The sequence below is a fragment of the Oncorhynchus nerka genome, linkage group LG22 (assembly GCF_034236695.1).
Source record: "Oncorhynchus nerka isolate Pitt River linkage group LG22, Oner_Uvic_2.0, whole genome shotgun sequence".
NCBI lineage: Eukaryota > Metazoa > Chordata > Actinopteri > Salmoniformes > Salmonidae > Oncorhynchus > Oncorhynchus nerka.
In genome coordinates, this window is record NC_088417.1 from 12,902,328 (window position 1) to 12,917,793 (window position 15,466).

Consider the following 15,466-nt stretch of genomic DNA (forward strand, 5'->3'; position numbering starts at 1 on the left):
AATATTCATATTGGTTGCCTATCCTGACATGAAGTTTGTTCTATAGAAACAAATGACTCTGATGTGTGCCACAGAAATTATTTGACTCTAGCCACAAAATTAAGGAAATTAGAAGGCGGAAGGGGGGGGGGGGGGTTCGGCAAGGCCATTTTCTTGCCCAAATACTTTCTATGGTACACACTACTGGTCAACATGAGCTACCAAAATGATTCTGAAGTGTGCCAGGCCTTGCAGTCCCAAGAAAGAAGGGGGGGAGAATTTTGGCGGACAAGAATCCCCCCCCCCTTCTAATTTCCTTAATTTTGTCACTAGAGTCAAATACTTTCTGTGGCACACATCAGAGTCAAATACTTTCTATAGAACAAACTTCATGTCAGGACAGGCAACCAAAATGAATAATTAATGTATGTGTGTTATATTAAACTGACTACGGAGTGAAGAGCAGAAATCTCAACTAGCAAGCAAGTCGCAGCAATGAAGAATTGAGTGCGTGTGCATTCACGCGAAAGTGTGGGGGGGGGGGGGGGTGATTCTGGTAGGGGGGAGATTTTCATCACAACACCAGCACGGTCGGGAGGAGAAGCTTAGTTTCCCATAGTTCAAAGCGGTCAAACGACTTGTTTTTGAGACAGGGGTGTCACCAGAGCTGTGTTGTATTCATTAGGTATGTCGTGGCTCATTTTAAAAGATGCATTATGATGCTTTACAAGCTCAAAATATTTTTCAACAAAATTGACAATTCTGATAAGAACCATGGCGATTTTTGTGACAAATAATCGTTAACCAAAATTCCATAATCGTCAAAACAATATTGAGACAGAGCTTTATCAGTCTGTAATCTGTCTGTCTGACAGGGGCACAGTTATGTCTCCTGTCTGCACACAGTTACCCTACAGAGGATCAAATCTCCTCTGGTGTTACCTACTCATCCACATATGGGCAAACTGATTCATGGCTCACACCACCTCTGTCATTACAATAATAGTGAGTAATTTGTTTATCTAGACGGGACATCAGAGGAAAACTCCCCGGCGGGGTCAACGAATGAAGCGGCGCTGCTTCCCTGCTGATCCGGCCGCGAGGAGAGATACTGTCAGCGGCGTGTGTTACCGGCATTCTCGAAGGGAGGGACAAAGACATCTCTCTCTCTCTCTCTCTCTTTCTCCCGTCCCTACCCCAAAATGGAGGGGGGCCCTTTCAAAGGGCTGGAGGTGAATGATAATTGGACCAAAACAAAGGCCATAACCACAACTTCAGAATGTGTCAAATCTATAGTAGGAGCTTAGAATTTTAATGTCACATAATTATGTTCAGAGACTGTACTGTTCAAGACTGTATCTACAGTTGCACTGGTAGCAAGAGCACATTCATTATGCTTTTGTAGCTCATCCCAATCTATACAACATTTATTCCAGTGCCATAGGAATATAACGTAACACAGACAAAATACCTATTCATGTTCTACAAACACAATAAACTGATTTATTTTATTTTATTTTATCCAAAGGCAATAATAACAGCAGGTAGGCATTTATTGGGATGACTCGTGTACTGGAGGCAGCTCTGCAGAGTGGTCACTAGCTGGCACAGCCACAAAGTCAAAAAATCTGATTTGAACTCTAACCTTAATCCTAACCACACTGATAACCCTGGAGCCTAGCATGCTAGCAGATACCCATCGACTTCCAGTCATTGCGCTAATACTATTTAGCATTAGCTCACAAAACTACCTCTAACTTCCTTCATACTGGACTCAAGAGACATAAAAATGGTATCCACGAGTCAATCTGACTTTGGGGAAGTACATAAATGGCCTCCTTGCCAAAATCCCAAAGTATCCCTTTAAGACTAAAACGCAAATTTTTTGTTTTCATTATTTTTTTAAATATTGCCAATTTTGACTTTGCAGCTGGCCCATCTATCAGAAACTGTTCAGTTCTGCCCCCAGGACAAGACTCATGACAATAAAGGTCAACCTGCATAATAACTCATTTGTGGCTTTTCCTTATGCATTAAATGCAAATTGGGAAATGTTGTGAATGTCCTAGATGACTGTCATCGCTAGCAGTCCAAATGCATTCCAACACCTCAAATGTATAAATAACAATAGATATTCACAAACCTGATAAAAGGTGTCATTAAGTCTGTTCCAAGTGTTCTTTCTGACCATTTGTATACAGGTTACAACTATCAAATGTACTCCTCTGTCATATCTCCCTATTCTCTGCTCTGTTGGTGTGAGCTATTAGTACCCTACTCCGTCATACCTAAGCGGATGAGAAACCCTGTCGGGATAGCTGTTGGACGCGTAGTTGCTGTATCGGTAAGTGTCAAAGTTCTCTGCCCTCTCGATTTTGGCTGGCAGGGTTTCCGGTTGGTACGACAGCGCCGATTTGATGACCCCGGAATCTTCTGTAATCTTTAGATCAGAGTAGGAGGAGGGCGAGGTGTCCTCGAGCAAGGAGCTGCAGTTGGGCAGGCCCTTAACGTCGTACATGTTGTCGCCGTATTTGACCACGGATGGCTTGGGGCAGGGCTGGTAGGACACCTTGGTGGTGGTGGTGATGATGGTCTGCAGGGAGGCGGGCGTGGCTGGCACTGGGCCCGTCAGGGTCCTGCATGGATATTCACTGTTGTAGTAGTGGTGGTTGGCGTTGCCAGGGAGCTGCCCATATTCACCCCGCTCCCCGTATGTCCCCTTGCCCAGGATCTGCTTCCAGCCGTGATGCTTGCTGCTGGGAGTGTCGTAGCTGCTGCGGTCATGGCCCGAGAGGGTGCCGGTAGTGTGGGGTGTGGTGGTGCTGGTACCCAGGCCTAAGCTCACCTTGCTGGGCTCAGGGGCCTCTGCCTGGTGGCTACTGGGGTCCTTGTAGAGGGCTGTGTAGGAGCCAGAGCCTAAATAGCCCGGCACAGCAAAGTCGTAGCTACATGGAGGCCTGGGCATGTACAGACGGTGGTTGGCCGGCTTCTGGAGTGTGGAGGGGGGCTCACCCAGGGTGGCATGGGAGTCGTAGGCAAACTTGTAGGGCTCAGGATTCTGGAAGGGCGGGTAGTGCTGGGTCTTGTAGGGCTCAGGGTTCTGGAAGGGGAAGTTGGACTCAGCGATGATGCTGAAGCGGTCAGGGCCCTCCATGCAGGACAGCTGGTGCAGGTTGGGGAAAGGAGCACCCAGGTCATGGTATCTCCCAGTCTGAACAAGTAACAGTACACAACAGTACATATTTCAATGTCCTTGTAGGTGCACAGGGCTTATACAGAAAGCAAAGGCAACAGTGGCAAGACAAATCTTCCTACAGGAAAACAATTGAGAGGAACCATCCACCTCTGGCTAAGCAGGTAGACATAATTCAGAGTACATACAGTTGAAGTCTGAAGTTTACATACACCTTAGCCAAATACATTTAAACTCAGTTTTTCACAATTCTGACATTTAATCCTAGTAAAAGTTCCCTTTTCTTAGGTCAGTTTGGATCACCACTTTATTTTAAGAATGTCAAATGTCAGAATAATAGTAGAGAGAATGATTTATTTCAGCTTTTATTTCTTTCATCACATTCCCAGTGGGTCAGAAGTTTACATACACTCAATTAGTATTTGGTAGCATTGCTTTTAGATTGTTTAACTTGGGTCAAACATTTCTGGAAGTCTTCCATAAGCTTCCCACAATAATTTGGGTGAATTTTGGGCCATTCCTCCTGACAGAGCTGGTGTAACTGAGTCAGGTTTGTAGGCCTGCTTGCTCGCAAACGCTTTTTCAGTTCTGACCACATATTTTCTATAGGATTGAGGTCAGGGCTTTGTGATGGCCACTCCAATACCTTGACTTTGTGGTCCTTAAGCCATTTTGCCACAACTTTGGAAGTATGCTTGGGGTCATTGTCCATTTGGAAGGCCCATTTGCGACCGAGCTTTAACTTCCTGACTGATGTCTTGAGATGTTGCTTCGATATATCCACATTATCTTCCTCCCTTATGATGCCATCTATTTTGTGAAGTGCACCAGTCCCTCCTGCAGCAAAGCACCCCCACAACATGACGCTACCACCCCCGTGCTTCAAGGTTGGGATGGTGTTCTTCGGCTTGCAAGCCTCCCCCTTTTTCCTCCAAACATAACGATGGTCATTATGGCCAAACAATATTATTTTTTGTTTCATCAGACCAGAGGACATTTCTCCAAAAAGTAGGATCTTTGTCCCCATGTACAGTTGCAAACCGTAGTCTGGCTTCTTTTTTATGGCGGTTTTGGATCAGTGGCTTCTTCCTAGCTGAGCGGCCTTTCAGGTTATGTCGATAGAGGACTTGTTTTACTGTGGATATAGATACTTCTGTATCTTTAATAATTACTTGTGTCATATGCACAGTGTAGATGTCCTAACCGACTTGCCAAAACTATAGTTTGTTAACAAGAAATTTGTGGAGTGGTTGAAAAAGGAGTTTTAGTGACTCCAACCCTAAGTGTATGTAAACTTCAGACTTCAACTGCATATGACCATGGAGGGTAAATGTTCTTACATCTGACTCTATCAGCCTCCTCTTCTGGGAGAAGTGTGGAGAGGACATTTTCCTCTTCACTGCACTTCTCCGGGCCTCCGTCTCAGACTTACTCTCCGGTCTGGCATGGTCATGGACTCCCTTGGCCTGCAATCACATCAACACATACTACGATTGTTACTTTCTTGAAATAATTTAGAAAATCTTTAGTCACGCACTTAGAATTTTTTTGCACCGAAGCTCGTAACCAAAAACAATGTGTTTCTTGTTTTCTACTTTATCGTGAATTCAAATGATTTGCCTTCAGATATTATTAATCAATCATCAAATTTATGAACCCACGCCAATTGCTAATTCATTGTCAATTTTTCTTTATACTGAAACCTTAACACTTTACTTGAAGGTTTGCTTATAAACCACTAAACATCTATAGTATGAAGTAAGTAGAAAACAGCTATTGTACATGGTCTTCGTAGGTAATAAATGCGTTTATATATGATGATCAACAAACAGGTTATTAATGGTTTATGAGGAAAGAAGACCGTTAAATAAAGTGTTTCCAGAATCTCAGTTGAGAATATGAGCCCACAAACCTGGAAGAATATGACTTTTCCATCTATTCTCCAGAAGTTGGTGACGGGGTAGCCACTGTGTCCTCTACATGGCATCAGCTCCAGGGCAGAGTTACAGCTGGGGCACAGCTTCTCTGGAGAACAACCACCAGTACACACAAACACACAGTTTTAAACAACCACACAGTTTTAAACAATCACACAGTTTTAAACAAGGCCATATTATTTGATTTTGCATTTGGCTTCCCTCTGGGCTGATAGTATAAAAGCAACCTTTGTATTCAGGTATTGTACATTTATTTATTAACTATTGTTCTTTTCTGGAGGTGAGAGGAAGATCATAGTGTGGGGAGTGGTCACAAGTGAAACAATGATTTAAGGAAATTAATACAAAAAATATATATAAAATAAACATTATTTAAAAATAAATAAAAAAATCAGACCAACAATATTGTTTAATTGAAGTTGTTTGACTAGGTGTCCTGTATATAAAGTTGTGTATTGTGTTATTATGATCATTACAATCTGAGCACACTAAGAACCTAATTGCTTTTTCAAAATACAACCAAGAATATTTTCCATACATTTTGGCTGCTCCTGTGGTCTATCCTCGACTGTAGCCAACTTCGTTATGTTTTTACTACCACATAAGTGAGGATATTATTACTATGATGAAGCACAGTGCCACATTTCCTATAGTGTGTCAAGGTGATGACTGCATGAAGGAGTCACAGGAAACCTACCAAGTGTTTAGACCAGATCAAAAGTTGAATATCTCGATCCAGAGTGGGGTTATATTCTCAAAAACAGTCTACATAGTCGACAGGCCCAGTAAGTAGGCTATCATTATGATTAATTTGATACAGCATCAACAGCTGCATTGTTAATGTTAAAAAGACGATGTTTTCATCCTTTTTTCCCGATGAGACTCGTCGGCAAGTGTACACCATGCAAATACAGATGTGCATAATGCATTTACTCACTTTGTTGTTTTTGTCGTGCTTTGTCGCAAATCGCCGGTCTGAGCTGGAGTTTGCTTCCATCAGCCAGCGTGCAGTTTCGACCGCATACTACGACACCCAGGCAGGACTTCTTGAGAATCTGACAGTTGTGGTTGTTGGTGTTCCGCATAGCCCATCCGCTCAGGTGGCGCTGTGCGTTCTTGTCCTCGCCATTGTAGATGTAACGCACATAACCATCCGTCCACTCCTGAAAAGCGTCATACTGCTTTGTGTCCTGTCAGAATTAGGGGGAAATATACATTCCTTTACTTTATAGTTGCTTTCTAAATGGATAATAAGGCTACACACGAAAGGTACAGGCCAATGATTAGAATATGCCTGGCTTGCTGCAATACGTTTTGATTGTGGAGAGACCCGAAGATTTGGTCACAAAGCGCAAATGAATATCTGATAGCTGAGTTGTGAAAGCATATTAGGCAAATCATGACAATTTGAGTGCAAACTAATTTATCCTGCACTTTGTATATCTTTAGGCTACAAATTGAAACAATGATTTATTTCAATTCAACCTTGACATATTTTGATTTAATAGAGTGTCAAGTGATATATACTTTGGAAATGTAAATATCTCTCATTGAATAGCCTATAGTCTAAAGCATAGCGTAAACTGTCATATGAGAGATTTTGACATACCTGAGGCAGTTTTGGGTCGTTGATATCCCACGTTAACTTCATACCGAAGGAACAAACACAGTCGGGGTCATCAAACTGTTCCGAGGACTTTGCCATCTTGTAAGATTCTCTCAATTTGACGGTTTTTGAACTTGACTCATAGCAGGATTCATCAATAGGCCTACAGCTAGCGTCCCCTAACCGCGCACCTTGTATCCCCTGTCTTTTATCTTGTATCCCCAGTCTTTTATCTCAATCCAATGCTCCCTTTGCTTACTGAGTAGTGTTACGCGAAGCCACGGGAGTAGCAAGGTGAATGACTACAGGTACGCTGTCTCGTCTATGTAAAGGAGGAGGAGGCAGGACTAGAAAATATGTCTAGCCTCAGCTCTGTTGAGGCTGAGCACTGTGCACTTTCAGTTCACCTGATCCGTGGCACTGACCTCCACTTATCCTACTGCGTGGCGGTTTCCCCGAGCATTCCTTCCAAGCACTGTGTATGTATGAAACACCAAATGCAATTAACTATGCTTTAACCTATATCTATCTATGTTGATCTTGAATACACTTAGGCGTCATGAAGTTACACAAGGCCGCTAACAAACGTTTCTTTATCCCTCGTAGTTCTTGTGTGGGTTTTACGCTTATTTGAATTGTTTCATTAGATTTTCTATGATTATTACTCTCTATATTTGTATTATTGTTATTATTATCATTAGTAGTAGTAGTAATAGTACTATTATCACTGCATTGTTGGGAAAGAGCTCCCAAGGTAAGAATTTCACGGTTTGGTTTTTAACCTGTTTTATCCCGTGCAAGTGGCGAATAAACTTTGAAACTTGAAACTGGAAAACAATGTGAATAGGCCTATTTCGATTATGCTTGCAGTTCTGACAGGAAAAGTATATGTGTTGTAAATGTCAAACCTGTTGGTTAGGATTAACGATTAGCTCATAAATCAGCAAATATTAATGTGAGTAATCTGAATATGAAATAACCACATTCAACGGTTACACAAGTAGCCTACAGTGACAGGTGTCAAGTGATCTATCTGAGATCATTGGGAGTTGTTGTATGTAAACCTTAAGCCGTACTGACGTGTAAACATCAAAACTACCGGGGCTGCACATTAACAACAAACAAAGCATCAGTCATGCGGCAATGTTAACGAATTTCATGTTTCAGCGGATAGATTTTCGTAGGCTACACCCATGTCTTTACGAATTTACCTTTTTGTTTTATTTTGGAATGTTGTTCTCTTTTCTTTTATTCGGGAATCTGATCAGGCATGGCCATAGTTTAGATTTTTTCCCGACATTATTTGACATTTGAAGCATGTCAGGGGTTTGCATGTTTCCATTAGCCAAATAGGCACTGTTACGAGGCTGATCAAAACACGTTACTGTATACGATTTTATGCACACACAAAAAACGATGACTATTTTCCCTCAAGTGAAATCTTAACATATTTGCTGTCCATTATTCATTGAGTACATTCCCTTCTCACAGAAGGTCTAAGTGGTGTAATCATTAGGCTATCGCTTAACAGTTGTTGTTATATTTACCTACAAATGGCAAAGCACACGACACAATAATAAATGAATAGATTGTATCTGTCACTGTTTGTAGATCAAACAACCAAGCGTGCCATTTGTTATTGAAGGGCGTTATTAGCTAATACATTGTATAACCGTAAATAAGGCAGTTTAAGTTAAATGTATCATAACTGTGAAAGTTCCATTTTAATTGATCAAAATTATAATGTTACATCTTTAGATGTTTGTGTTTGCTATTATATGCAAATGATCGAATGCCTCCACACAGAAAAAAAAGCATATTTTCCCCCCAAAAAATACTTCGAATACAATAATGAATTAAAATTGCTGTCTTTAACAAATAGGAATAACAATGATTACAACATTATTTATTTATTTTGACTGATCATGGTCTTGTAGGGGCGTCTTTTCAAGCGGTTCACTAATTAGATTTACCTGTGGCAAAATTGTCTCTATAGCTACATTTGCACACTGCAAATTATGAGCGTAATTTTTTTTCATTTTTTAATCAATGAAATCAAATTGTTTCTTTAATAATTATAGTAGCCGATAAAAACGCTTCATGATAGTATCGTAAAACATGGTAAATTATCCAAATATGTTTATATTATTAACTTATGGGTTTAATTAAACACGAAAAACACCTTCGTGAAAAGGACCCAATTGACGAGACCTGCAGTGTAAAGCAATAACTGGCCTACAGTATCGTCCTATGTATTGCATCTATATTTATCAAAACCATGCATATTTAACATTTTCTATCATTTCGAAATCATTTTTGGAGGAGGCTTTCGTCAGTAATACTGTTGTAGCCATCACAGCATCACTTCTGAGGGAGAAAGCCTCCCAAGTCGTTGCATAACAGGTTTATTTTCTCACATCTACATATTCATTCAATTATAGTTAACCCTCTGTGGGTATGACATTCTTGCCAGAAGTAGCATAGCCTACTTTCAACAACCTTATAAAAGCATCTTGGTTCCACGAGAAATCTGTTGAACAGTTCTGTTAGAATTATTTTTTTTAAATTTTCTCTCCCACTATCTCCTTTTTGTGAATTGCAGGAACTTGATAGAAGTGTTCAACAGCGTCACTCAGCTTTTGAGAGCGAGAGCCATTGATGATGCATGCCAGACGGATGAAGACTGCTTTACCCGCCTTCCCAGGAAAGGTCTCATTAAGTATCTAACCCAGCAACATTTGTATTTTTTAATCTAAAGAAATGTATTTAACATTCGTACATTTAGTCATCTATTGGGTCTGTTTGGCTGTATGTTGTCCTGTGTGTTTGCTCATGTCCACGTGTTGACGTGGTTTGAAAGGGCTGTATACTTCATGAAAATTGAGGAATTACAACGGCATGAAGGACCTGCCAAGCCTTATTGAGGCGTCTATGATTGTTTTTCCTGATAAGCATGTGAGGTGTCATTTTGTACATACCCTATGTACAATCGTATGAAAAAGTTTGGGCACCCCTCTGAGGCTGCATAATAATTTACTCTGTCGTCACAGAAAATGATCACAGTGGCATGCCATTCATTTTCTAATAAAAGCTGAGTACTGGGGTATTGTCCAGACAAAGATTTTTAGTGTAGCAATATTAAGTTGTTTGAAATTAAATCAGATGTGAAAAATAGGCTATGCAAAAATGTGGACACCCTTGTCATTCTGTTGATTTGAATACCTGTAACTACTTAGCACTGATGAATTGGAACACACAATTGGTTTGGGGAGCTCATTAAGCCCTGAACTTCATAGACAAGTGTATCCCAATCATGGAAAAAAGTATTTATTAAGGTGGCCAATTGCACGTTGTTGTTCTCTTTGACTCTCCTCTGAAGAGTGGCAACATGGGGGCCTCAAAACAACTCTCAAATGACCTGAAAACAAAGATTGTTCAACATTATGGTTTAGAGGAAGGCTACAAAAAGCTATTGGAGAGATTTAAGCTGTCAGTGTCCACTGTGAGGAACATAGACCACCTCCAAAGACCTACAACATCATCTTGCTGCAGATGGTGTCACTGTGCATCGTTCAACAATTCAGCACACTTTGCACAAGGAGAAGCTGTATGGGAGAGTGATGCGGAAGAAGCCTTTTCTGCACACACGACACAAACAGATTCGCTTGAGGAATGCAAACGCACATTTGGACAAGCCCGCTTCATTTTGGAATAAGATGCTGTGGACTGATGAAACAAAGATTGAGTTATTTGGTCATAACAAGGGACGTTATGCATGGCGGCAAAAGAACACAGCGTTCCAAGAAAAACACTTGCTACCCACAGTCAAATTTGGTGGGGGTTCCATCATGCTGTGGGGCTGTGTGGCCAGTGCCGGTACTGGGAATCTTGTTAAAGTTGAGGGTCGCATGGATTCCACTCAATATCAGCAGATTCTTGGGAATAATGTTGAAGAATCAGTCACAAAGTTGAAGTTACGCCAGGGCTGGATATTTCAACAAGACAACGACCCAAAACCCTGCTCAAAATCTACCCGGGCATTTATGTAGAGGAACAAGTACAATGTTCTGGAATGGCCATCCCAGTCCCCAGACCTGAATATCATTGAGAATCTGTGGGATGATTTGAAGCGGGCTGTCCATGCTCGGCAACCATCAAACTTAACTGGAGATGTTTTGTAAGGAGGAATGGTCCAAAATACCTTCATCCAGAATCTAGACACTCATTAGAGGCTATGGGAAGCGCCTAGAGGCTGTTATTTTAGAAAAAGGAGGCTCTACTAAATATTGATGTGATTTTTCTATTGGGGTGCCCAAATTTATGCACTAATTTATGTCTAATTTTGTTTTGATGCATATTGCACATTTTCTGTTAATCCAATAAACCTAATTTCACTACTGAAATATTATTGTGTCAATCAGTTATTTGATAGATCAAAATGAAATTGCTGATCCAAACACCCAATTATTTATAAATGGAAATCATGGAAATTGTCAGGGGTGCCCAAACTTTTTCATACGACTGTATATATCATATTTTCTGTAACTACTACATTTGCCCATCTCATTGATATCACTCTCCCTCCCTCGCTCCCTCTCTACTGCACCTGCTGTCTCGACCTCTGAATGCTTGGCCATGAAAAAAAGCCAACTGACATTTACTCCTGAGGTGCTGACCTGTTGCACCCTCTACAACCACTGTGTTAATTATTTGACCCTTATACACCCAGCACAGCCAGAAGAGGACTGGTCCCTGTCTCGGTTTCTTCTAGGTTCCTGCCTTTCTAGGGAGTTTTTCCTAGCCACCGTGCTTCTACATCTGCATTGCTTGCTGTTTGGGGTTTTAAGCTGAGTTTCTATATTAACACTTTGTGACATCTGCTGTAAAAAGGGCTTTATAAATACATTTGAATGAATTTGATTGGTTTTGGAAATAGGTCACTGTAATTCAGGGTTTCCTAAACTCGGTCCTTGGGACCCCAAGGGGTGTACATTTGGTTGTTACTCTAGCACTACACAGCTGATTCAAATAATCAACTCATCATCAAGCTTTGATCATTTGAATCAGCTTTTATAGTGTTGGGGCCTAAAACCAAAATGGGCACCCCTTGGGGTCCAGAGGACTGAGTTTGGGAAAAGCTGCTGTAATTATATCTACTGCCACGCACGTCCTGGTCATAAGTGTGGTTATTCCAACAGTTTCCAACTTCATCTTTTTTTATTGTTACTGTTTGACCTGACGAAGATCCGGGTCGGATCGAAACGTTGTCAATAAAGTGGTTAACTGGGAGCTTAAACAGTGTGCGGGCCTTCCTGTTCTTCACAAGCGTGTGAGGTTCCAGCCTACCTCCTGTACCAGCCTGTGTGTCTGAATATTAAATCAACCCCTAGCCCCTACTCCCTAGGCACTCATGTACATCTGAAAATGTTGGATATGTTTAAGCAATATATCAATTACTTCACCTTGCCTTATGATAGGCTGGATGGTCTGTTTACCGAAGTGCTTACCTAATGTCATTTCAGATCTGAGGCAGGGCTCTTCCAACCCTGTTCCTGGAGAGCTACCGTCCCGTAGGTTTTTGCTACAGGAGGGTAGCTCTCCAAGAACAGGGTTGGAAGAGCCCTGGTCTAGCAACCTGGTCCCAAAGCATTTCTTATTTTTCTGTACGTAAATCCAAGAGACTCCATTTAGTAAGACATGTTTTGTATGGTATGTATTAATTTGTGTATGTCCATCACCCATTTCATATATGTTACAAATTACAATTTGTATTATATGTTTCGAATTTGCAAAACATACAATATGTTACATATTTGTGAACGTACAATATGTTACAAATTTGTTAAAGTATAATATATTACAAATGAGAAAAACGTATGATATGTTACCAATTCTAGCTAAGTGGCTAGGTTGCTAACGTTAGCTAGCTGGCTAACGTTTGCTCGGCTAGGGGTTAGGGTTAAGATTAGGGTTAAATTTAGGAGTTAGGTTAAATGGTTAAGGTTAGAGTTAGGGTTAGGAGAAGGGTTGGCTAAAAGGGTTGAGGTTAGGGTTAGAGGAAGGGTTAGCTAACATGCTAAGTAGTTGCAAAGTAGCTAAAAAGAGGTAAGTAATTTAAATGTTGCTAAAATGCTAAGGTTGTCCATGATGAGATTCTAAATCGCAACTTTGGGTTGCCAGACAGTCGCGTTATACGCCCACCCATCCAGCCCATTCAACCACCCTGCTTTCCATTTGTCTTAAGTAACCATATATCTTATGTAACCATACCAAACATAACATATCATACTAATTTGAGCGTCCCGGATTTACAGTTACTATGTTACGTCTAGTGTATGAGACCAGGCTGGGTCTAGGGCAGGGATGTGAAACTTTGATGGGGGTGGGGGCCGCAAGTTGCCCATCCCTCGTCTAGGTGGTACCGGTCTTATGATTGTTTTGGATTAAATAGTAATATTTCCTAGTTTTCCCGCGTTTTTCTCCTCCTGTGGAAGGTGAGTTTTTTTCCATAATTTTCATCATTCCACGATTTGCTTCCCTTGCTTTGTTTATGCTGGTAGCTACAGTCATGCTGTTTGCTATTTGAGGAAAGACTGAGGTCAGCTCACCAGCATCTTCCTGCTGCATGTTGGGAGTGGTTGGGACTGACCCAGAAGTCACATTTGGTCTGAGTTAAGAGGTAAGGCAGTACAGTTAACTGTTGAGAGAGACGACGTTGGCTCAGAAGGTTAGGAAGGATGCCATTTTGTTCACTATGAAGTGAGACTGTCTAATAGAAAAGCAAGGAAGAAGTTTGTTTTACAGTCTGTTCATCAATGACGTCACATTTGATGATGCTTACTAAAGAACATAATATATTTTCGAAAATAATAATTAACACCCCTGCAGTTCTATTGATGTTAACTTGTTCTCGTCTCCAAAATGATGAAACTAATACTTTTTTATCCATTCAAGCTATAAGGTCGATTCACTCGATCCTCAACAATACTACAAAAGAAGAGGCGGAAACCAAGCCTGGCCAAAGATCATTGTCTACTCCTGTACTTTTTCAGTCATGTCAGATTCCTGTGATTAGAAGGTATACTATGATAGAGAGGACGAGAGACCATTCCAACATTGACTGTGATGTCTGAGAATGTATTGCCCCCTAGCGGATAAATTGTCTACACTGTCTGCATTTTCTTTTCCTCAGCAGGGTGATGTTCATTAGGCACCAAGCGAAAGAAAATAGATGGAAAAATGGAGGGACTACTGTATCTGGACTTCCTTTGCAAACCGCTTCAAAATGTTTTCCGTTGCATGCCCTAATGAACACGACCCAGTAGGTTATGTCCACATTGACTATGGATCTGAATTCTCCAACCTTGTATGGATAGATGCAGACAACTGGCTTCATCATCTTCCTCCTTTCATTTAGTTTTCACATCAGGATTTACCAATACAGTCATGACATCACTCACCCACATCCTCAGAATTGTGGTGCAGTTTGTCTTTTTTTCAGCGAGCAATTCGCAAAAGCAATTCAACGTGGGCGGTGAATCACACAAATGTTTCAGTTATTGTTTTTATGGCGTAAAATGGATAGTTGTCTGGGAATGTGACTTAGGCAGTGGTTTTGTTCAGACTATGAGATGCAGGTGGTCCTCTCTGAAGCACTCTGTCGAATGACCATAACGAGGTCCAGGAATGAGCTGGCCAACAAGTGGTTCACCAACCCAGCTTTTGCAGAGAGCTTCAACGCAATAAACGATAGAGACATAATATGTTTCTCATACTGTGTAGACTGAGTTCTTCACTAGCCCATGAAGAAATGAACTGCTGATAGTGGTAGTCAAAGATGAATGTTGTTATTTGGGGTCAACAATACATGCATATCTTACCTGTCAAAGAATACAACTTTTCACAATGAAGTGAACATCTATTTTGGAGATGAAACAAGGCTAGTTCCACAATATTTTCAAAACATTTCAAACACCCACCTCTAGTTGCACAAGCAATTTAAATAAGTTGTACTATTTCTGTAAAGAATATATCACACAGAACAACAGTTTCTGATGGTTAGATAATGACCTGTCTCCCTCATGATTAGATAATGATCGGTCTCCCTCATGGTTAGATAATGACCTGTCTCAATCATGGTTAGATAATGATCTGTCTCCCTCATGGTTAGATAATGATCTGTCTCCCTCATGGTTAGATATTGATCGGTTTCCCTCATGGTTAGATAATCATCGGTCTCCCTCATGGTTAGATAATGATCTGTCTCCCTCATGCTTAGATAATGATCGGTTTCCCTCATGGTTAGATAATGATCTGTCTCCCTCATGGTTAGATAATGATCTGTCTCCCTCATGGTTAGATAATGATCTGTCTCCCTCATGCTTAGATAATGATCGGTTTCCCTCATGGTTAGATAATGACCTGTCTCAATCATGGTTAGATAATGATCTGTCTCCCTCATGGTTAGATAATGATCTGTCTCCCTCATGGTTAGATAATGATCTGTCTCCCTCATGGTTAGATAATGACCTGTCTCAATCATGGTTAGATAATGATCTGTCTCCCTCATGGTTAGATAATGATCTGTCTCCCTCATGGTTAGATATTGATCGGTTTCCCTCATGGTTAGATAATCATCGGTCTCCCTCATGGTTAGATAATGATCTGTCTCCCTCATGGTTAGATAATGATCGGTTTCCCTCATGGTTAGATAATGACCTGTCTCCCTCATGCTTAGATAATGATCGGTTT

The 15,466-nt window shown here is 40.9% G+C and overlaps 1 protein-coding gene across 1 annotated transcript; it reads right to left on the bottom strand.

The window, feature by feature from the left end:
* Window positions 1–1,477: 1,477 nt before the first annotated feature.
* Window positions 1,478–7,158, bottom strand: LOC115104867 (chorion-specific transcription factor GCMb-like). The gene is made up of 5 exons (XM_029626223.2): window positions 6,719–7,158; window positions 6,047–6,299; window positions 5,085–5,197; window positions 4,513–4,638; window positions 1,478–3,190 (listed from the first exon to the last, which is right to left on the bottom strand). Exons 1-5 carry the CDS (start codon window positions 6,812–6,814, stop codon window positions 2,246–2,248), a joined length of 1,533 nt encoding a protein of 510 aa, XP_029482083.1. The 5' UTR covers window positions 6,815–7,158; the 3' UTR covers window positions 1,478–2,245.
* Window positions 7,159–15,466: the final 8,308 nt, after the last annotated feature.